The sequence below is a fragment of the Eumetopias jubatus genome, unplaced genomic scaffold (assembly GCF_037043125.1).
Source record: "Eumetopias jubatus isolate StellerSeaLion01/CBP00866 unplaced genomic scaffold, mEumJub1_p1.0 scaffold_5, whole genome shotgun sequence".
Taxonomy (NCBI): Eukaryota; Metazoa; Chordata; class Mammalia; order Carnivora; family Otariidae; genus Eumetopias; species Eumetopias jubatus.
Genome location: NW_028274811.1, coordinates 96470386 through 96493427, shown reverse-complemented (window position 1 = coordinate 96493427; position 23042 = coordinate 96470386). Strand labels below are relative to the sequence as shown.

General features: G+C 44.0%; 1 protein-coding gene across 6 annotated transcripts in view; it reads left to right on the top strand.

Moving 5' to 3' along the window:
• The window catches only part of TENM2 (teneurin transmembrane protein 2), a 924727-nt gene extending 902388 nt beyond the window's left edge, over positions 1 to 22339 (top strand). For all 6 annotated transcript variants that reach the window (XM_088023682.1, XM_028102726.2, XM_088023681.1 and 3 more), the window contains 4 exons: positions 6667 to 6963; positions 8400 to 10014; positions 19769 to 19899; positions 21578 to 22339. In XM_088023682.1, coding sequence (XP_087879808.1) covers positions 6667 to 6963; positions 8400 to 10014; positions 19769 to 19899; positions 21578 to 22339 — 2805 coding nt within the window. The remainder of the gene's footprint in view (positions 1 to 6666; positions 6964 to 8399; positions 10015 to 19768; positions 19900 to 21577) is intronic.
• The last annotated feature ends 703 nt before the right edge of the window (positions 22340 to 23042 follow it).

Below are 23042 nucleotides of genomic sequence, written 5' to 3'. Positions count from 1 at the left end.
TCATATGATCATCTCAATAGATGCAGGAAAACATTTGACAAAAGTAAATATCCATTTGTGATTTAAAAAAAAAACTCAACAAAGAGGGTATAGAAGGAATGTACCTCAATATAATAAAAGCCACTTATGACAAGCCCACAGCTGACATCATACTCAATGGTGAAAGATTGAAAGTTTTTTCTCTACTATCAAGACAAGGATGTTCACTCTTACTACTTCTATTTAACATGGTACTAAAGGTCCTAGACACAACAATCAGGCAAGAAAAATAAATAAAAGGCATCAGACTTAGGAAGAAGTCTGATGGTCTTTATTAGCCGATGACATGATTTTATATAGAGAAAATCCTAAAGGTTCCACCAAAAAAACTATGAGATTTACTCAATTAATTCAATAAAGTTGCAAGATGCAAAATTAACAAAATCTGTAGCATTTCTATACACTTACACTGAATTTTCTTAAAATAAATGCCCCATTTACAATAGCATCAGAAACAATAAAATATTTAGGAATAAATTTTAACTCAGGAAGTGAAAGATTTCCTTTGAAAACTGTAAGACATTGATGAAAGAAATCAAAGAAGGCACAAATAAATAGGAAGGTATCCTGTGTTCATGGATTAGAAGAGTTAATATTGGAAAAAAAATGTCAATACTACCAAAAGATGTGGGGTTTGGGTTTTTTTTAAGATTTTATTTATTTGAGAGAGTGTGAGCAAGCACAAGTGGGGGGAGGGGCAGGAGGAGAGGGACAAGCAGACTACCTACTGAGCAGGGACCCCAACAGGGCTCAATCCCAGGACGTTGAGATCATGACCAGGGCAGAAGTCAGATGCTTAACTGACTGAGCCACCCAAGTGCCCCCCAAAAAGCCATGTTTAGATCCAATGCAATCTTTATCAAGATTTCGATGGCACTTTTTATAAAAGTTGGAAAAAAATCCAAAAATTTATGTTAAACTACAAAAGACCCTCAATAGCTAAAGTAATCCTGAGAAAGAAAAGCAAGAGGCATCATACTTCCTGATTTCAAGTTATACTATAAAACTATAGTAATTAAAACAGTATAGTAGTGGTATAAAAACAGACAAATAGACCAATGGAACAGAATTGAGAGCCCAGAAATAAACCCAAGGATATACAGCCAACTAATATTTGGCAAGGGAGCCAAGAATACTCAATGGAGAAAAGATAGTCTCTTCAATAAATGGTGATGGGAAAATTGGATATTCACATGTAAAAGAATGAAAGTGGTCCCATATCTTACACCACTCACAAAGATTAACTCAAAATGGATTAAAGACTTAAATATAAGACCTAAAACTATAAAATTCCTGGAAGAAAACAGGAAGAAATCTCTTTGACATAGGTCTTGGCAATGATTTTTTTGTATGAAACCTAAAGCACAAGCAACAAAATCAAAATAAACAAATGGGACAAAACAAACCAAAAAGCTTCCACACAGCAAAAAAAACAATTAACAAAGTGAAAAGACAACCTACAGAATGGGAAAAAATATTTGCAAGTTATATATATGATAAGGGGTTAATATCCAAAATATATTTTTAAAAAAATAACTCATAGGGGCGCGTGGGCGGCTCAGTTGGTTAAGTGGCTGCCTTCAGCTCAGATCATGATGCTCCTAGGATGGAGCCCCGCATCAGGCTCCCTGCTCAGTGGAGAGCCTGCTTCTCCCTCTGCCCCCGCTTGTGTTCTCTCTCACTGGTGCTTGCTTCCTCGCTCGCTCTCGCTCTCTCAAATAAATAAATATCTTTTAAAAAAAAAACTCATACAACTGTGGGGCATAGAGATTACCTGAATGAATACATACATACATACATACATACATAATAAAAATGGACAAAGGACCCAAACAGGCATTTTCCCATAGAAGATAGATGAATAGCCAAAAGATACATGAGGAGATGCTCAACATCACTAATTGTGAGGGCATTGCAAATCAAAGCCACAGTAACACTGCATCCCTGTGGGGGTGGCCATCAAAAGACAAAGAATACATGCTGACAAGGATGTGAAGAAAATGGAACTCTTGGGCACTGTTGGTAGGACTGTAAATTGGTGCAGGTGCTATGAAAAACAGTGTGGAGGATCCTCAAAATTTTAAAAACAGATAATATATAATCCAGCAATTCTACTTCTGGGAATATATCCAAAAGAAATAAAAACAATGTATCAAAGATCTATCTGTATTCCCACGTCCATTGCTGCATTATTTACAATAGCCAAGACATGGAAACAACCTGTGTGTTCATCAACAGGTGAAGGGATGAAAAAGCTGTTTATATATTTACAATGGAATATGATTCAGCCATAAAATATGAGAAAATCCCTGCCATTTGCAACAACATGGATGACTCTTGATGACATTACGCTAAGTGACATGAGTCAGAGAAAGACAAATACTGTATGATCTCATTTATATATGGAATCTTAAAAAAATAAATACAAATGAAAACTCACAGAGAAAGAGATCAGATTTGTAGTTTACCAGAGGTGGAGGGTAGGTGGAAAGGGAATTGGAGGAAAGTGGTCAAAAGGTACAGATTTCCAGTTATAAGATAACAAAGTACTAGGGATGTAATATACAGCGTGGTGACTGTAGTTGACACTGCTATATGGTATATAGAAAAGTTTTAAAGAGAACAAAATCCTAAAAGTTCTCATCACAAAGCGAAAAATTTTTTTAAAGAAAAAAAAACATTATATGAGATGACAGGTATTAACAAAACTTACCAGGGATTTCATTTCATTATACTGATAAGTTTATTATGCTGTATAATTTAAATGTATACAGTGATGTGTATCAACTATATCTCAATAAAGTAGGGGGAGGAAGCTAATTTGAACCAATGCTGTAACAAAATCCCTTTCCCAAGGGCATAGTAAATTGGGCAATAAAATCCCACCTTAAATTATCAATGGCTAACATTTAGCACTTACTACTTCTTTATGATTGGTGCACCCAGGCCAGGGGTCAGAGGCCTTATCAACTCTATATAATAGCAATAAACCCAAATGTTGGCAGTCAGAGGTTAGGGACCCCTCTTCTGGTTTTGCCCATTGTTCAGTTCCTTCTGCAATTCTAGCACCCTCACATACTAATATAATTGTTACAATGATGGTCATGCTTATATATATATGATTTCCATGTTCTTTCCCATGGTTACATGTTGCAGTATATATTCATATATATATGCAGATACACACATGATTATATTATGGTTATATATATATGATTTGCCTGTTAGCCTCTCTCAGGTAACTGAAGATAGGGATTTATATCACTCCAACTGTATTTTAACCAAGAATATACATCAGAATCCCCCAGCTGCTATTCCCTAGGGGGCTGATTAGCAGCTGTGGAGTGCTTTGAGAGAGCATCTCAGGTGGTTTAGAATCACATGCCTGATGGAGAGCAGCTAGTCAGAGAGGTGGTACGGCCTAGAGGTGAAGACACTGAGTTCTGGACTGGGATCCTGGCTCTACTACTTATTTGTATAAGCCTGAACAGGGCGCTTAAACCTATCTGTACCTTGTGTGTAGAGTGGGGATCATAGTGCTTGCCTGGGAGTGTTGTGAGGATTAAATAAGATAAAACAAGGGTAGCTCTGAGAACACACTAAGCCCATTATAAATTCTCAGGACACATTGGTGTTGTTCGTCCCTGCTTTCCAGAGCCAGCACCAAACCTGACACTAGCAGAGATTTAATGTTCAGTAAATAATAAATGCACAGGGAGCTGTATGATATTAGCAAAGAGAAGCAAAAAGAGAAATTAGTAAGGAAAGGGAAGGAGGATAGAAGGATGATCAAGGAGATGGGAAATACATAAGCATGATAACCAGCAGCTGGCTCAAGAAACCCTGAAAATCCTTCCTCATTATTGCCACATTATTCATTCTGCCTAATAAAATGTTGGCAAGGTCTTCAACTGAAATTTTCAAACTCACAGGATTAAGAATCTTGATGGCCTTCTGTACTTGTCCCAGATGAAGCAACCCCACATAGCCAAACTTCTGTTTCCAGAGGAAGTGATCATTCTGACCCCAGCTTGTAGTTTGCTTTGAATATGATGACTCTCATTTGGGATCAAAAGCCTCAATAATTCCGACAGCATTAACTTTTGGACCTGTTTTTTTAAAAGATTTTATTTATTTATTTGTCAGAGAGGGAGAGAGAGAGAGAGAGAGCACAAGCAGGGGGAGCAGCAGGCAGTGGGAGAAGCAGGCTTCCTGCTGAGGAAAGAGCCCAATGCAGGACTCAATCCCAGGACCCTGGGATCATGACCTGAGCCGAAGCAGATGCTTAACCAACTGAGCCACCCAGGCATCCCTGGACCTGTCTTTTAAAAATCCTACCACTCCCCCTTTACTTTCTTGACTGTTCTTCCCCATGGCTGCCTGTTTGATTACACAAATCTTCCATTTGGAGTTGGGTACCCTGTAATCCCAAGAACCCACCACCTTTATTCCTATCTCCATGCTTTGATGCATTTTCTTTCTGAAATGTTCTATCTCAAGCATTTTATCCCCTTCTCTCTGAGATGACTCCATGGAAATGGCAATAGTTGGAGGAATCAAGTAGTCCTGGGTTCAAATCCAGCTTCCACCACTTGTCTAGATTTGTGACCCCCTCTGAGCTCAACTGCCCATGTATAAAATAATTTCTACATGTTGTGAGAATTAAACTGGGATAAGTTATGTAATGTACCTAGGACAGTACCTGTCAAAGCATGAGGGGCTTATATCAGTTTAGATTAGTTCCAACTGCTAGTAACAGAGATTAGAAATAACAATGGCTTAAATAAGATATGTCCTTATTTGTTATGACCTAAAAGGAGTCTAGAGGTAAGCCATTCATGGCTGGTATGGATGACCATTAGAAGATATGTAGGTCAACAGGGATCTAGACTTTCTCTGGATGAGCCATCATCCTTCCATCCTCAAAGTCACCCCATACTTACAAGGTGAATGCTGGAGCTCCAGGGATCATAGCCACCGTCCACCCAGGAAAAGGAGGAAAGTGGGAAGAACAAATCGGTGCCTGTTTCTCAGCAGAGTCAGTTTCCTTTAAGGTTCCCAGGAGACCCAGCTGACAACTACCACTTACATCATGTTAGCCATCCACTTCTGAGGAAGCTATGAAATGTAGTTCTTTGCCTGGGTACAATGCTGCTCCCTAGAATACAGATGTCTGTGGTGTTAGAATTATTCCATGTCTCCCCATCAAGCTATAATATGGAGCCCTCGGGGGCTGTGGCAATGCTTTACAGTTTCTTCATCATTTGACAAGTCAGGGCACTCAATGCATATATAATACAGGAATCAGTACAGCCGGTTAAATGTCTAAGTGGTTAAAAGTGGTTCAAGTGTGAAGACCTAAATTCCAGACCAACCCTACCACTTCATTGTTATGTGACCTTGAGCAAGTATGCGACCTCTCTGCTTCAGGCTCAGTTTCCTTATTTGTCAAGTGGTCCTTGTGAGCACCAACTCAGACAAGAAATGCAAATTGCCTAACACAATGCCTACGTACACTAACCCCAGCATGTGTTAAAGTTATTACCACCACCACTACCATCACCATCATCACTGTTATTATTAGGTGCTATTGAATTATTAAGTAAGCTAAGGAGGTATCAGACGTCTCTCACTTCTCTTTCTTCTGCCTGTTTACATCTTCCCTTGGCTTCAGTGGTCACCCCAGGGACATCTGGGTTTGCAGTCAATTATGTTGAAAGAGCCTGGGCTCAGTCGGCCTCATTTTATTCACTTCCAGCCATCCACTCAGGACTAGCTGAATCTCAAGAGTCCCTCCCCTTTGCCCCTAACCAGAGTCTAGTCACCCAGATCTGCCTTCTGGGACAGGCTCTCTTCTCTGATCAGATCAGCTTCTAAATAAATATTAAGTTATGTCTAGGTGTGTTCCACTATTCCTTTCAAATCTAAGTAAATCAGATCCTTTGTTGGAATTCCCCAGCCCTGTTGAGGTCTCCCCACTGATGTCTTGCATCCTTGAGAGTGGCAAGATTTTTCTCTAGATAGAAGTAAAGAAGTTCACATAGCAATAAGCCTTCCTATTCTCAGATCTTTGCAAAATATGGATTTCTAAGACATCCCCCCCACCCTCCTAGGTACCTTTACTTGAGGTTTCAGAAGAAATCTTGGCACCTACTCTTAAAGATCATTAGCTACTCAGCTGGTAATGTACTCAAAAATGGTTGAAAGTGTGCAAATATACAAATTATCTTGCCCTCTAAGGTGGCCAGGCAGGGCAGTCAGAACCCCAGTGTCCAGGGCTATTGTGTATGGCTAATTTATACAGTGCACAATTTTCACCATTCATATTTTCTATGACAGGATGATACTCTTTATAATTGTTCAGTGCATGGTCTACATAACTGCTCACAGCAGCCATGCCCAGATTAGTCATCTGTGACCATAAGCAGCCTCGTTTTTGTATCTTAGTGCCCTACAAATATTACCATTTCCTTTGTGTATCATGACATAAAGAAGTTTAGAAAACACTACTCTAAATAACTTCAAGTTTAGTTCTTCCTTGTTCCCTGGCCATGTCAGCCATATCCTCCACAGAAGCTAACATGCCCAGGTAATGTCTCTCAAACCAAGCCCATTGTGTTTTCCCAGGTCCATGGAAGAAATCTCTTGTCCATTGACTATGACCGGAATATTCGGACAGAAAAGATTTATGATGATCACCGGAAGTTCACCCTGAGGATCATTTATGACCAGGTGGGCCGCCCATTCCTCTGGCTCCCCAGCAGTGGGCTGGCAGCAGTCAACGTCTCATACTTCTTCAACGGGCGCTTGGCTGGCCTTCAGCGTGGGGCCATGAGTGAGAGGACAGACATTGACAAGCAAGGCCGAATTGTGTCCCGCATGTTCGCTGATGGGAAAGTGTGGAGCTACTCCTACCTTGACAAGGTAGGTGAACGTGCTGTCCCCACTCAGCTGGGGTTTTCCCTTATTCACACTGCTCTTCTTAAGCTGACCTGATATGCTTTGCCATAAGACATTTAACATCTTTACTTTGACTCTACAAGGTCTCCCCTCATGCTCCCATCCTCACTGGGAGGGAGGAAAATCGGAGGGAAAATGTTATTCATAGCTCATCACTATTACCATTAAAAGGGGGAAAAAAGTGCTAGACACTTGGTAATGGCAAAAAGAATGGATTGTCTGATTTTATTTAAAAGAAAAAATGCTGTTGAAGCAGACAGAATCATCCCACTGGCATCACGGCTAATCATTATTTATGATTTGGAAATGCAATGATTCATTTCTGCCTTACCCAAAATGAAGTCATCCGGGTAGGGAATTTTGCCTAAAACTCAAGCACACAGAGCAACATCCTCCTACTTGGCCTATAGGCTGAAACAGCCAGTGGATTCTTTCTACATAATTCCCTATGTCTAAAAGTGCCAGATTCAGGTCTCCATGTCAGAAAGGGTCCAGTTGGAGCAGCAGTAAAAAGAAGTCCCTTTGGGGCACAAGTCAAGACTTTTGAAGGCTGTCCTGGTCCTCTAAGTCATTAGATGGGGGCTTGCTCAGCTTGGGCCTCTCCCCTATACTCACCTCAACACAGGTTCCATTTCTCTTTCTTCCTTTCTCACCTGTCCATTACAGCAGTCACTTGCAGACAGAGCAGTGACCTCCTCCATAGGAGTGGGACTGCTTCCCTTTGGTCATCCCTGAATCCTGTTCTCATTATGCCATTAAATACTAGAATGGTTGACCAGAGGAAGCAAGAACCTCCCAAGTGCCTCAAGTTTGAGGCCATTTTTATCCCCCAAAATTGATGATTCTGGGTTATTTAATCTTTTTAATAGTTTGTAAATGGAAGATACGCTTTCTCTTTAGATGTAATCAGGGGTGGCCAACACACAGTATTGGGTGTCCCCTGCGGCGCCAGTGGCAGTCATTTCTAAACAATCTTAGGATTTCTTTTTGTTGAGTTAGAAGTAAACTCAATGTCCTTCCAGCCCTTTCTACTCAAAGTATGGTCTAAGCAACATCAGGATCACCTGGACACTGGTTACAAAAGCAGATTCTCAGGCCACCTCCCCCCTCATCCCTCATCCTCCACCAAACTACTAAATCAGAATCTGACTTTTAACAAGATCCCTGGGTATTTCACATGCACAGTAAAGTTCGGGAAGCACTGGTCCAGGTAGCCACCATAATCCATCAGAATTAGCATGTCCAGTGAAATCAATCTACTCATAATCTCTGGTCTAAACTTCCCCATCCTTCATGGCTTTTGAATTGCCATTTTGGGAAATGGAGTAGATTCTGTCCATTTGAGTGCTTGGTCTTAAAGAGCCAACTCATGCGTTCCTTCCCCCCCTTCCTTCCTCCAGTCTATGGTCCTCCTGCTTCAGAGTCAGCGTCAGTACATATTTGAATATGACTCCTCTGACCGTCTCCACGCTGTCACCATGCCCAGTGTTGCCCGCCACAGCATGTCCACCCATACCTCCATTGGCTACATCCGCAACATTTATAATCCCCCTGAAAGCAATGCCTCAGTCATTTTTGACTACAGTGATGATGGCCGCATCCTCAAGACGTCCTTTTTGGGCACCGGGCGCCAGGTATTCTACAAGTATGGGAAACTCTCCAAGTTATCAGAGATTGTCTATGACAGTACTGCTGTCACTTTCGGATATGATGAGACCACCGGTGTTTTAAAAATGGTCAGTCTCCAAAGTGGGGGTTTCTCCTGCACAATCAGGTACCGGAAGATTGGCCCACTGGTGGACAAGCAGATCTACAGGTTCTCTGAGGAAGGCATGGTCAATGCCAGGTTCGACTACACCTATCATGACAACAGCTTCCGGATTGCAAGCATCAAGCCCGTCATAAGTGAGACTCCCCTTCCTGTTGATCTCTACCGCTATGATGAGATTTCTGGCAAGGTGGAACATTTTGGCAAGTTCGGAGTCATCTATTATGATATCAACCAGATCATCACCACCGCTGTAATGACCCTCAGCAAACACTTTGACACCCATGGGAGGATCAAGGAAGTCCAGTACGAGATGTTTCGGTCTCTCATGTACTGGATGACAGTGCAATATGACAGTATGGGAAGGGTGATTAAGAGGGAGCTAAAACTGGGGCCTTATGCTAACACCACTAAGTACACCTATGACTATGATGGAGATGGGCAGCTCCAGAGTGTGGCTGTCAATGACCGCCCAACCTGGCGCTACAGCTATGACCTCAATGGGAACCTCCACTTGCTGAACCCTGGAAATAGTGTACGCCTTATGCCCTTGCGCTATGATCTCCGGGATCGGATAACCAGACTCGGAGATGTGCAGTACAAAATTGATGATGATGGCTATCTGTGCCAGCGAGGGGCTGACATCTTTGAGTATAACTCCAAGGGCCTCCTAACAAGAGCCTACAACAAGGCCAGTGGGTGGAGTGTCCAGTACCGCTACGATGGTGTGGGGCGGCGGGCTTCCTACAAGACCAACCTGGGCCACCACCTGCAATATTTCTACTCTGACCTCCACAACCCGACCCGCATCACCCATGTCTATAATCATTCCAACTCAGAGATAACCTCACTCTACTATGACCTCCAAGGTCACCTCTTTGCCATGGAGAGCAGCAGTGGGGAGGAGTACTATGTTGCCTCAGATAACACAGGCACTCCTCTGGCTGTGTTCAGCATCAACGGTCTCATGATCAAACAACTGCAGTACACGGCCTATGGGGAGATTTATTATGACTCCAACCCTGACTTCCAGATGGTCATTGGCTTCCATGGTGGACTCTATGATCCCCTGACTAAGCTGGTCCACTTCACTCAGCGTGATTATGATGTGCTGGCAGGACGATGGACCTCTCCAGACTACACCATGTGGAAAAATGTGGGCAAGGAGCCAGCCCCCTTTAACCTGTATATGTTCAAGAGCAACAATCCTCTCAGCAATGAGCTGGATTTGAAGAACTACGTGACAGGTGAGGACTCTACCATCTCAGTTGGGTAGTGGCTCCCTGTGGGGTGGTTGTCCTGGTAGACTGTCGGGAACTTCGAAAGAAGGTCTTACTTCTGATGATAGGGGAATCCTGGAGACCTATAAATTCTGGTCTGTACAGTATCTAGAACAGTCAAGTGACAGCAGTACAGAGCAGTCTTCAGATCTGTTTGAAGATGTTCTAACCATTTTCAAGCCCATTTAGTTGAAATAACTTTTATAAGAGCACTTCCTACCCCAAGAGAGTAATGCAGCCTTATGAAGGGGGAAATAATGGGACTCTGGTGTCAGATTCTCTCTTCTACTTATAAGCCAGACTTTGGACTAGGTTTCTAATCTCTCTGAGGTGCAGCTTCCTTCTCTGTGAAAAGGTACTAATAAAACCATCCCACAGAGTGATCTTGAGAAGTAATGAACTTATGCAGATAAAGTTTAGTGCCTAGCACTTAGACAGTGGATGCTCACAAAAGAGTATCTGCTCGTGCTATTACCATTATCATTACAAATGAAGCATTGAGTTAGCATAGGTATGAGATGACTGAGCCCCAGTTCCTGAGCTCACAAGCAGTCTGGCAAGATATAAACAGTCAATGATAATGCAAAGCAGAATTAGGTTTGTGCTACCATATAGGTGTCTGTTCAGTTATTTATTCAATAAGCATTTATGGAGTGGCATTATGCTAGATTCTGAGGATATAAATGATGAACAAGACAAACATCATTCTCTCAAAGGGGGTTGTGTATATATGTGTGTGTGGATGACTTCAAGTTTGAAAATTGTGACATAGTGCAGAAGGGTCCCATGTCAAACTGGGCCTAAAGATTGAAGGGGATCTTGATTGGCAGAAATGAGCTTAAGGCTAAAGAAAGACTATGAGTCAAAAGAACATAGGGAGCTTGGAGAAGGGTATGGATCGAGGGGCCAAGGAGGGCAAATAATCTACTGCCTCATGATAAGTGAGAAATTGGTAAAATAAGGGTCCCTATCGCTTATCTCATTCATATATCTCCATCCATCTATCCACCTTTTACCCACCCATTAACCCATTCAACAAATATTTTCATAATATCTAACATAGACTAATATCCATCTCCTCACCCACATATCTCCATCCATCTATCTATCCACTCTCCCACTTGACGAATATTTTCATAATATCTAACATATACTAAGTATTAGAGATGCAGTGGACAGGAAGATAAGGTCCTTATTCTCAGGGAAAGAAGGAAATCAGGATGGATGGACAGATGCATGCATGCATGCATACAGAGGCCAACTTTCAGCAAGAAAGCCAGCGTCATCCCACCTGTCCATGCATTGTAGAGGAACAAGAGTAGGGACCCAACTCCAAGGCCCCCAAGCTCCAGGAAACTCACAGCTCTTGGCCATGAGCCAAGGAGACATCAAACCCAAAGGGTCCCTACCCTCAGGTGACCAAGAGTCACTTGTCCACCCTCAAGAAAGGAAGCAGCAGCTGGCCAAGCACGGAGCTGCCCTGAATGTCCCATGCTACAGAAGGATGACCTTAAAGATCAACTTGTGGCCATGCCGTATCTCATCCTGACATTCCAGAGCCTTTTAAGTTGAACCCAGCATCCCCCTACAACCAAAGCAGCTGGTACCTTTTGAGCCCAGTAGCTATGACCAAGCTAGTTCCCTGCTGTTCTTCTCACCACACCTCATCGAGAGGCCCTGCCATGGTACTCTGCCATGGTCTCTCTTCTCCATGGCTTAGCATGACTGTTATCCCCCAGTTCACTGCACTTTCAAATTAAAGGACCTCTCAGGAAAACGTACACACACATATGTACGTACATAGTTTCAGGTAACAACAAGTGCTATGTAGATAAAATAGGATAAGGGGTTAGACAGAGAGTGATGGGAAGCACCTCCTATATTTAGGGTGCTCACAGAAGACTTTCTGAGGAGGTGGCTTTAAAGCAGAGACCTTTATGAAGCAAGGAAGGGAGAGAAAGTGTTCTAGACATAGGAAACAGTGTGAATGGGAAGGCAGACCATGCCTATCTTAGCCTTGGGAGAAGAATTCCTTCACCCTTCAGAATGTGCTTCCCGAAACATGGCTTGGCATTGGATAACTTAGGGATGAGTCAGCCAGAGTCAAATAAAAAGAAAGCCCTCGGAGTAGGCTGAATGGACACCAGGGCTGCAAAGGTCCAAACAAAATCATTCACAGAGCAAACACAAAGACCCCCTCAGCGACTTCCCTAGTTCTCCTGCAAAGGGAAAAAAAAAATTATCAGAATTTTCTGAACAGCAATATGACTTTCCTCATTCCAGCTCTTCACAGAGACTTAATAAATGGGAATCAAATCAAGTTGAACGAAGTCCAACAAAAGTGAATCCAGAAACCATTCGAAAGAGTCTAAAATAAAAGGTAGTGTTAGAGAAGCACGTGCAGAGGGCTGATGTGAGCAGTCAAAGCTGGGAAAGAAGGACCCAGGCAGAGCAGAGCGTCAGACCAGGCACAAGCCCACACCTGCTCCCCGTTCAACATGAGCTGCCCCCTGGAGAGAGGATCCTAGCAGAGAACACCAAATCATTCTCTGCTGTTCGAATGTTGGCTAATCTGTAAACCCCATCTAAATTAGTCTTAATTTGCCACTTAGGAGACGAGCAGAGTGGTTGAACTTGCCGCTCACAATTTAAGCAGAAGAACTAATTAAGATGTAGTCGGGAGGAACGCAGAGAACAGAACCTTCTCTCACTGGTGCTCAAAAAAAACATCATTGATGTTTTGGAAACAGAGCTTTCTGAATGCAAGAGGCAGCCGCTGAGGCTGGAGGAGGTTCTGCTTCCTCCTGAGAATGCAAGCACAAAGGAGAACAGCATAGAGTACCTGTGAGTTCAGAGGCCCCCAGGCAGCAGCAGAGGTGTAGCCACCAGGAGATGGTGAAGTGGGGCCAGAAGTGCTTCCTTTCCCACTCACAGCCTCCAAAGCAGCACCCTGCCCAACCGGTATTTTTTAAGGTAATATATTGACAATTGATACACCTGTGATAACCAGATATTAGAGGAAAGGATGTAGAAAAACAGACTGGGAGGCAGACTCCCTCCCCCCACAACCTGCAGGGTCGCAGTCTTTTCCAGTTCTGGCGTCGCAGGAAACTCCTCAGTCCCGGACAAATGGGGGATTGATTCCCAGCCCCAAGCCTGGCCTGTAATTCAGGCCAGTTCATCCCGATGTTAGAACCTGAGTACATCTCAAGACCCCAATGTTGGCCTTGCTAATCATTTGCTGTGTCACTTGGATGACACCTCAAACTTTCTGAGGCTACGTTTCTTCCTCAGCAAAATGGTGGTAATCATAGCACTCACCCCATGGGGCTGTAAAAAAGTAAATGTGTAAGGTGCCTAGCACAGTGTTAAGGCTAATAAATGTTAGGGATGCATTTTGCTACTTATAAGCAGCCATGGACTTGGACATGCAGAGGTCATAGATGAAGAGTAGAGATACCACCTCTGCGTTATTTTCTGAGGAATGTGGGGAGGGGTCTCCAAATGCACCCTGAAATGGATCCAAATTCTGGTCTAGCAGCACTGCTTTTGCAAACCTGACACCCCAGACAAATGCAAGTTAAGCAAACGTCCTAGAAATCATCTGCCATGACTTATATGTTCTCCCCACCCCTTCTCCCCAGCGGGTCTTTGGGCTTACAAACTCCAGGCACATGTGAGCATAGTGGGATTTTATGGAGTTGAATTTCCCTAAGTGAGGAGGAAGGCACAACCTCCTTCTCACATTAACCCTCTTCTCAGATCTACACTTAACACCGAAGATGCTGTTCTGACAGTGTTTTTGGCGACGGAGAGTATGCTCAGTGGCCACAACATCATCACATGCCCTGAAGAACATGAGAGGTGAAGAGTTAATGAGCCATTAGGAGGGGCCACCTCATCAGCTCCTGCCCCAAAGGCTCCCTCTCTACAGACTGTGTAGGGAGCCTGTCACCAGAAAACACTAATTACTTCAAAAAGGAAGAGGGGTATTTGTGTGGTGCCAGAAGTGCTTTCTGCAGAATGGAGGAGATGAGCAACTTGAATAAACATTCCAGAATAGGTTTAGACTCCGAAACTAAGCCAAGTTAGAAACTTTAAGGAAAAGAAAAGAAGGTAGAGGACATGCGCTATCGGCCTTCATGGAAGCAGCCATTAAAATGTCCAGTCTCAAAGACAGGGGATTCTCAACATCACCTCCTGAGTACTAGGGAGGAATCCCAGCAGTGAAAACATCGGGTTGGGGAGAGTCTTGGAGGGCAAGACCTCTCTTGTCTTTCTTGGAATTCCCCACATATCCTACATATCCCTGATGAAAGATGGGATGATTTTATATGGCGTACAGATGAGGTTATTAAATAAGATGGAAACACAGATGGGGAAAGTTTGCCTCTTTAATGCTCTTTTTCTTCTTCCAACTCAGTCGAAGAGAAAGTCTCCACCTCATGCTGGTATGTACTTCATACCTCATTAACACTTCCAATCTCCCCTTTTAACAAAGAGAGTAGGTCTGAGACCCCCTCAGTAGCAGGTAATAAAAATCTTGCTCTAATTTAATTGCATTGCTTTGTTTTCTTTGTTTTAATTTTACAGTTATTTTCTGTTTGCATCAAGTGAGTCTGTTTTCCCATTCATGGTAGTAACATGAAGTTTCTTTTTTAAAATGGACTTAGGTGAAACAGGCAAATTTATCTTTTTAATCAGTAAATCAGTACTACTACAGGTGGTACCTGGATATGGCAAAACAATCGTGATGAGTGACCATGAATATCCAAAGTTGGGAGATCCATCCTCTACAGCAGCCAGCACCTACCTCGCACAGAGTAGGTGCTCTGTAAATATATGATCATTGCTGGATTAGAGCCAGGCTCCTGTCTGCTAGATGCAGACACAAGGCAATTGCAAACCTGTATTCTTAAATGACTCTTCCATAGTAACTACACGTATTAGAGATAGCCAAAGTTATTGAAGGAACTAGTCTGTGGCCAAGGACAATGGATGGACTGTGGATCCCAGATTCCCTCTCATCAGAAGGTTCTTTTATGCCTACATGTTTAGTAGCAAAGTCAACATTAAACTCCTCGCAGCAGTCCCAGGGCAGAAGGTAGTTATACCTTACTTAACCTGTCCAGAAGCGTTCCCTCAGGCACCATTAGTTCCTCTGTTACACTCCTCAGGGTAGCTTTTGCCACATGTGTTCAGTGTTCTTTCATTCATTCGTTCCATGTATACTATCAAGCACCTATTTTGTGTCGGACATTATCATAGGACCTGGGAGGACATCAGTGGATAAAACAAAATTTTTAACTCCCTGCCTTAAAGGAACTCACATTCTCAGTGAGGGAGACGACAGTAAACAATAAATACACAAATGATACAGCATGTTAGAATGTGATTCCTTGGGGGGCAGGGGCTGGAGGATGAACAGAATAAGGGGACTTAGGATTGCTGGAGGTGGAGAAGGGGAGCGAGTTTTAAATGTGGTGGTTGGGTTTGCCTTATTCAAGAGGCAACATTTGAACAAGACTTGAAAGAGGTGAGAGAGCCAAAAAATACTTTTAGGGAAGTACACTCTGGGAAGAGGAGCTTGTCAGTGCAAAGGCCCCAAGATGAGTGTGCCTGGCATGTTCAAGAAATAAAGGGAGAGAGCAGGAGAACATGAGGTCAGACAGATCACGGACGAGTGTCCTTATAGACCAGTAGAAAGACTTTGGCCTCTTCACTGAGAAAAATGGGGGCTCCCTGGGTGTTCTGAGCAGAGGAATGGCATGGTCTGCTCCAGGTTTAAAGTCTCATTCTGGCTGCTATGCTGATAAGGTCTGTGGGGCAGAAAGGTGGAAGCAGGCAGCCAGTTAGAAGTCCAGGTGAAGAGGCGCCTGGGTGGCTCAGTTGTTAAGTGTCGGCCTTCGGCTCAGGCCATGGTCCCAGGGATCGAGCCCCACATCGGGCTCCCTGCTCGGCGGGAAGCCTGCTTCTCCCTCTCCCACTCCCCCTGCTTGTGTTCCCTCTCTCGCTGTGCCTCTGTCAAATAAATAAAATCTTAAAAAAAAAAAAAAGAAGTCCAAGTGAAGGATGATGGGCCAGGGTTGAGGTGGTGAAGTGATGACAAATGGACACAGATTCTGGATCTATTTTAAAAGTAAAAATAAAGGATTTAACCATATGACCCAGCAATTTCACACCTAGGTATGTACGGAAGCAAGAGAACTGAAAACAGGTTTTCAAACAAAAATCTGTACACAAATATTCATAGCAGCATTATTCATAATAGTAAAAAAATAAATAAATAAAAACAACCCAGATACCCATTAACTGATGAATAGGTCAACAAAATGTAGTATACCCAAACAATGGAATATTATTTGGCCATGAAAAGAAATGAACTCTATTGATATGTGTTACAATATAGATGAGCCTCGAATACATTATGCTAAGTGAAAGAAACCAGACACAGAAGGCCACATATTGTATGATTGTGTTTATAAGAAATGTCCAGAATAGGCAAATCCATAGAGGTAGAAAGCAGTTTGGTGGTTATCAGGGACTGAGGAGAAAGGAGAATGCAGAAGGACTGCTGATTGGTATAAGCCTTCTTTTTGGGGTGATGAAAATATTCTAGAATTAAATAGTAATGATGGTTGTACAACACTGTGAATGTACTAGAAGCCACTGAATTGTGTACTTTAAAATGGTTAAAATGATGAATTTTATGTTATGTGAATTTTACCTCAATTTAAAAGAAAGTAAAGGATTTATCAATGGATTTAGATGTGGAGAGTAAGGAAAAGAAAGGGGGCAACGATGGTGGCTAGAAGGATGGAGTGGCCATTATCTGGGATGGAAAAGTCTATGGATAGGACAGGTTTGGGGAGGAAGATCAGGAATCCAGGTTTGGACAAAAGTTTGAAATATAATTAGATATAGTAGTTTGGAGTTCAAGGAGAGGTCCAGGATGGAGATATAAATTTTGAAGTCAGCATCAGTATGTAGATGGTATATAGAGCCCTAAGGATGGATCAGATCACCATGTTTGTGAGAGTAGATAGAGTGGAGAAGTTCACAGACTGAGTCTAGGGCATTCCAACATTAAAGAGATCAGGAGGCAGATGAGGAGGAACCAAAAAGGGACAAGGAGTGGCTACCAAGGTAGGAGAAGGACAAACAAGTGAATGTGTTGTCCAGAGAGCCAAGAAAAAAAGGAGCATTCAACTTGTCAAGTAACATCAGACTTAGCAACATGGAGGTCATTCATGACCTTGACAAGAGTTGCTTCAGTGGAGTAGTTAGGGACAAAGCCTGATTCAAAGGAGAATGGGAGACAAGGAGTACAGAGAGTTATTTTGATCCTGAGAAGTTTTTGTCAAGAGAAATGGATGGTAGCAAATGGGAGAAGAGACATGAAAGATACTTCTTTTTAAAGTGGACATTTGGTAGCATGTCTGTATGCTGACAGGGTTGATCCATTGAAAAGGGGAGTAATTTGATGCCATGGGGGAGAGGGAGTTGCTGGAGTGATGTCCTTGGGTGCACAAGATGCTACCTACTGCACACATGGAGGGCTGACTTCAGCAGCTCATCTAGAGTAAACAGAAGACGGCAGGAAATATGGATACAGATGCTGGAAGGCCAGTAAATGTGGTGAGAGTTTAGGGGAACTCCCCTCTGGCTGCATTGGGGTTTTTCAGAATAGAAAAGAAGGTCAGCTGCTCTAGGGAGAAGGGAAAGCAGATGTCGATGGTTTTAGGAAAGAGAAGATGTAACATCACCCAGCAGAATAGGAAAATGACTAATAAAGGAAGGGAACAATGTCAGGCAGCAGGAAGGCACAACGGGGTTCACGGTCAGGAATTTGAAGGCGCCTGGGTGGCTCAGTTGGTTAAGCGACTGCCTTCGGCTCAGGTCATGATCCTGGAGTCCCTGGATCGAGTCCCACATCGGGCTCTCTGCTCGGGGGGAGTCCGCTTCTCCCTCTAACCCTCTTCCCTTTCATGCTATCTCTCATTCTCTCTCTCTCAATAAATAAATAAAATCTTTAAAAAAAAAAAAAGGAATTTGAAGGGACACCAGTCAGTTTGTTAGTTAGTTACATTACGTTTCTCCTTAACTATGTAACTACATTACATTAGTTAGTTACGTTTGTTTCTCCAGCCACATTCAGCTGCACAGGTACAAAGAAGGCATGGGCAAATACATGGATTTAACCAAAATTGTGATTTCACCAAGCAAGTGTGATAAAGTGAGAAAGGGACACAGGATCTGAGAATATATGCAAGCGATGATTCTAATGATTGGCCATGGACATGTGCTAGGTAAGAAAAGAGACCAAGATGTTGAGGAATAGGGACAAGAAGCTTAGGATGGATTGAAGAGCCTAGGGAGGAGGGGGAAGGATCAAGGAGCATGGGTGTCAGGTTACAAAAAGGAGTAAACTAGAAAGAGTTCAGGTAGTGGTCAGAGGGTGATGTGCAAGAAACTGAGATAATGAGGGATCATAATTATTGGTGATGACAGGGTCCAGAGGATGAACAAGGGTGGGGGCTGGGCATCAAAGGAACGAAGAGGCCAGGATGTTAGAAGGGTCAAGTGCTTGTATAATGGAATCACTAAGAATGAATTTAGGAACAGAGGTGGAGAGAAGGACAGTGAAACAGAAAAGCACCAAGAAATGCAGGTGAGTGAGTGGCCTGGGGGTTAGTAATGACTGCAACAAGGAGCACTTGTATCTCCACGCCCAGCAATGGTAGGAGAAGAAGTGGGAAGATGTAGGGCATGATGTTGGGGTGCCCATTTTAAACCGGGATAAGGAGCCTAAAAAGGGGACTCCTGCTGGACTCAAGGCAGATGGCATGGGTGAGGTTGTGAGTGCTGCAAGGGATGGATGTCCAGGGCTCTCTCCTGATCACTGTGGAAGGAGGCAAGGCAGCCTGGGAGCTGCAGTCTTACTCTGAGAGCAGGACCTGGGGGGCAAGAAGTGTAATTCCCAAAGCAAGGGACTCAGCCATGACCCTGGCAGGGGAAGGGAAGTCTTACTCTGAACACACAAGAGCACTCTCTAGCCTCTCTTTGAAGAGTGGGCATCCAGGAAAAGGGTCTCAGAAGCCAGAAGACTTTGTGCCTTCTGCATACTTTTGGAACCCCCTCTCCATAATGAGCGAGCCCCCCCACCCCTGCCAATGTCTGCACAGTGTTAATAATCATCCCTTATCCGTCTAGTTGATCATTGTACCTCCAGCTTCCAAACACATCAACTGGCCTATAACAAATGTTCCTTTAAATACTTGCCAAATGAAGGAGTTCCTATTTACTGAGCGATCTATGTGCCAGGCACAGTGACAAGGATTTCTCCTACTTTCACAACAACCCAACAACATTGGTTTAGTTATCATCCCAATTCACATCTGAGGAACCAAAAGCTTAGAGAGGGGCAGGAACTTACCCAAGGTCACACAGTAAGAGGAATCGAAACTAGATCTTACTCCAGCACTGGCCCCCTCAATCACTGCACAGGGGTTATCAAGTGACCAAGGTTGGAAGGACATCCTTCCCAGGACCCATGTAAAGCAGCTCTGGGTCTGGACCAGGAGACCCTCACAAGCTGTCGCCTCCCTCCCTTGCTGGACTCCACACCCAACCACCCATTTTGTTTTGTTCTCTCTCCAAGATCCTCAACTGCTTTCCATCCATTATGATTCAGAAATCTTTATTTTTGTTTCCACCCTAGATGTGAAAAGCTGGCTTGTGATGTTTGGATTTCAGCTTAGCAACATAATTCCTGGCTTCCCAAGAGCCAAAATGTATTTCGTGCCTCCTCCCTATGAATTGTCAGAGAGTCAAGCCAGTGAGAATGGACAGGTAAGCGGAGGTTCCTGCCAAGTATCTGAATGATTGTCCTCATTCCCTATTTTTTTTTAAATAATACATTATATGTCCTCATTCCCTTTTGCAAACGGAACCACATGGGAGCCAAGGGAATGTCAATAGAAGAGGCAAACATCGGAGCTGGGTATAAAAAGGTGCATGAAACATTGTGACTTCCCAGGAAAGCAAATGTCAGTGCTGTCACTTGTCTGACACAGCACACATTTCTTCCCAACCTCAATTATTACCTTAATTGTGGTATCATTATCTGTTCAGTATATACCCTTGAGTCACTCCTTGATTAACAACAGCACAGAGAAATCTAGCAGCAACCTACCATCTGCACTGCCTACAAGATCATAACCCTTTTGGCTTTTATGGGACGTAATATAACGGTGGTTTGCAGTTTCTATCCCATTAAAGAATATTTTTATGCCTGACATAAAACCTCAGCGTTTTATAGCCCAAATGTATACAGATTAAGTTTTCACAACATAATTTGTGCTTGGGTCTTGCAGCGAGGACCGAGAGGTGATCAATTTCTATTTGGGTGCTGCTGAGACGTCCGGCACGGTCCGACAGGAGGGGTGGGCGTCGGGGTTCGGATAACCCGTTACAGGACAGCGCCCGGCAACATAAAAGTCTAAAAGGTCTCAGCTGCTCTGAATAATCATGCACACTGTGTAACTAGAGAGAGACAAGGAGGAGCTGATGGGTAATTGAGAACAACGTTCTCTCAGTTCTGCCCTGTGGGGACCACTCAGTGGATGAATAGCCATCATTTCTCTCATTTATCTAAGTGCCGTTACCTCCCAAACACAGCCTCTTCCATTATCCCCGTCTGTCCCCCAACCACCAATTGAGATGAGTTGTAATTTGTGAGTAGAGAGTTCAAGGCCAAGGAGATAATGGTGATTTCGTCCCTCTGCAGAACCAGGGCAAAGATCCAAAGCAAATGACTCAAAGTCCGGGGATATTCCCTCCGGCCCACGATGCCAGAACCTCTTAGTCTGGTGCTTCTCAAACATTAATATGCACACAAACCACCTAGGGTGTGTCCTGTTAAGATGCAGCTTCTGACTCAGTAGGTCCGGAGTGAGACCTGAGATCCTGCTTTTCTAACAAGGCAGGTCCTGGCGATTTCTCTGCTGCTAGCCATGCTCTAAGTCGCAAGGTCTTAACCCAAGGAAGTTAATGAATACCCAGGGCATTGGCCTTGAAAAACATCTAGATCACAACAGCAGGGTTTATAGCTTCTCAAAGGAACCCCCCTGCCCTTCAGGTCAGGATATTCCTGGGTCTGAAGTGCACAAGGCAGCTGCCAAACCATCCGAGAGCAGAGTGACTCTCTCTTCTCAAATAACGGACACACATGGTAAGTGGGTAGGCCTAGGTACAGATGTCAGCAAGGTGGCGAACCTCTGCACCGTCTTTTTAGTCAGGATCATGGTTACAAGGAGACAGGCCACACCATCAGAGCACTGGGAACCAGCCAGCCTGGGCTAGTTTCAAAAGGTAGGACTATATTAGCTCGCGTCATTACCGACAGAAGACTAGTTCTTGCAGGGAGTCCAGGCATTTCCTTGTGGACCCTTTTTTAATGAGCTTCTCGGCCCACGCAAAGAGCTGCCAGGCCATCATCTTAGCCTTCTGTGTTTTCTTCTGCCCACAGCTCATTACAGGTGTCCAGCACACAACAGAGAGGCATAATCAGGCCTTCATGGCTCTGGAAGGGCAGGTCATCTCCAAAAAGCTCCATGCCAACATCCGAGAGAAAGCAGGCCACTGGTTTGCCACCACCACCCCCATCATCGGCAAAGGCATCATGTTCGCCATCAAAGAAGGGCAAGTGACCACCGGCGTGTCCAGCATCGCCAGCGAGGACAGCCGCAAGGTAGCTTCCGTGCTGAACAACGCCTACTACCTGGACAAGATGCACTACAGCATCGAGGGCAAGGACACCCACTACTTTGTGAAGATTGGCTCGGCCGATGGCGACCTGGTCACGCTGGGCACCACGATCGGCCGCAAGGTGCTGGAGAGTGGGGTGAATGTGACCGTGTCACAGCCCACACTGCTGGTCAATGGCAGGACTCGAAGGTTCACCAACATTGAATTCCAGTACTCCACGCTGCTGCTCAGCATCCGCTACGGCCTCACCCCCGACACCCTGGATGAAGAGAAGGCCCGCGTCCTGGACCAGGCGAGACAGAGGGCCCTGGGCACCGCCTGGGCCAAGGAGCAGCAGAAAGCCAGGGACGGGAGAGAGGGAAGCCGCCTGTGGACTGAGGGTGAGAAGCAGCAGCTCCTGAGCACAGGACGCGTGCAAGGTTACGAGGGATATTATGTGCTTCCTGTAGAGCAATACCCAGAGCTTGCAGACAGTAGCAGCAACATCCAGTTTTTAAGACAGAATGAGATGGGAAAGAGGTAACAAAATAATCTGCTGCCATTCCTTGTCTGGATGGCTCAGCAGGAGTAACTGTTATCTCCTCTCCTAAGGAGATGAAGACCTACCAGGGGCACTGAGGCCGGGCTGCTTCAGGATACCAAGTGGCAAGAAAGCTCACATTTTTTGAGTTCAAATGCTACTGTCCAAGCGAGAAGTCCCACAACCTGAAGTAGACTAAAGCCTGGCTGAAAATTCTGAGGAAAACAAAACAAACGAATGAATGAACAAACACACAAAAGGTTCCAAGTTCCCCTAAAATATGACCCACTTGTTCTGGGTCTACACAGAAAAATAACAAAATAAAACAAAAGGACGCAAAATGTCTAAAAGGAACAAAAGAACAAAAAAACACAACAAAATAAAAAACACAAAAAATGAAAAGCAAAACATACACACCGACCGAAAAACAAAGACCTGAAGACGAGAAGGCCTCATATTCTATTACCTCACTCATCCACACGTGAGCAACGCAGAGACATCCCACAGGGCCGGCGTCACAGACCAGCTGAGGAAACCGAATCAGACTGCTTGTTGGACAAATACTACAGACGTTTTCGTTTAAACAAATACAGGTGCATTTAAAAAACACGACTTTGGGGGTGATTTGTGTGTAGCGACCGGGGAGGGGGGGATAAAAGTGAAAGAGTGAGCACTGGAAATACTTTTTAAAGAAAAAAAAAAAAAC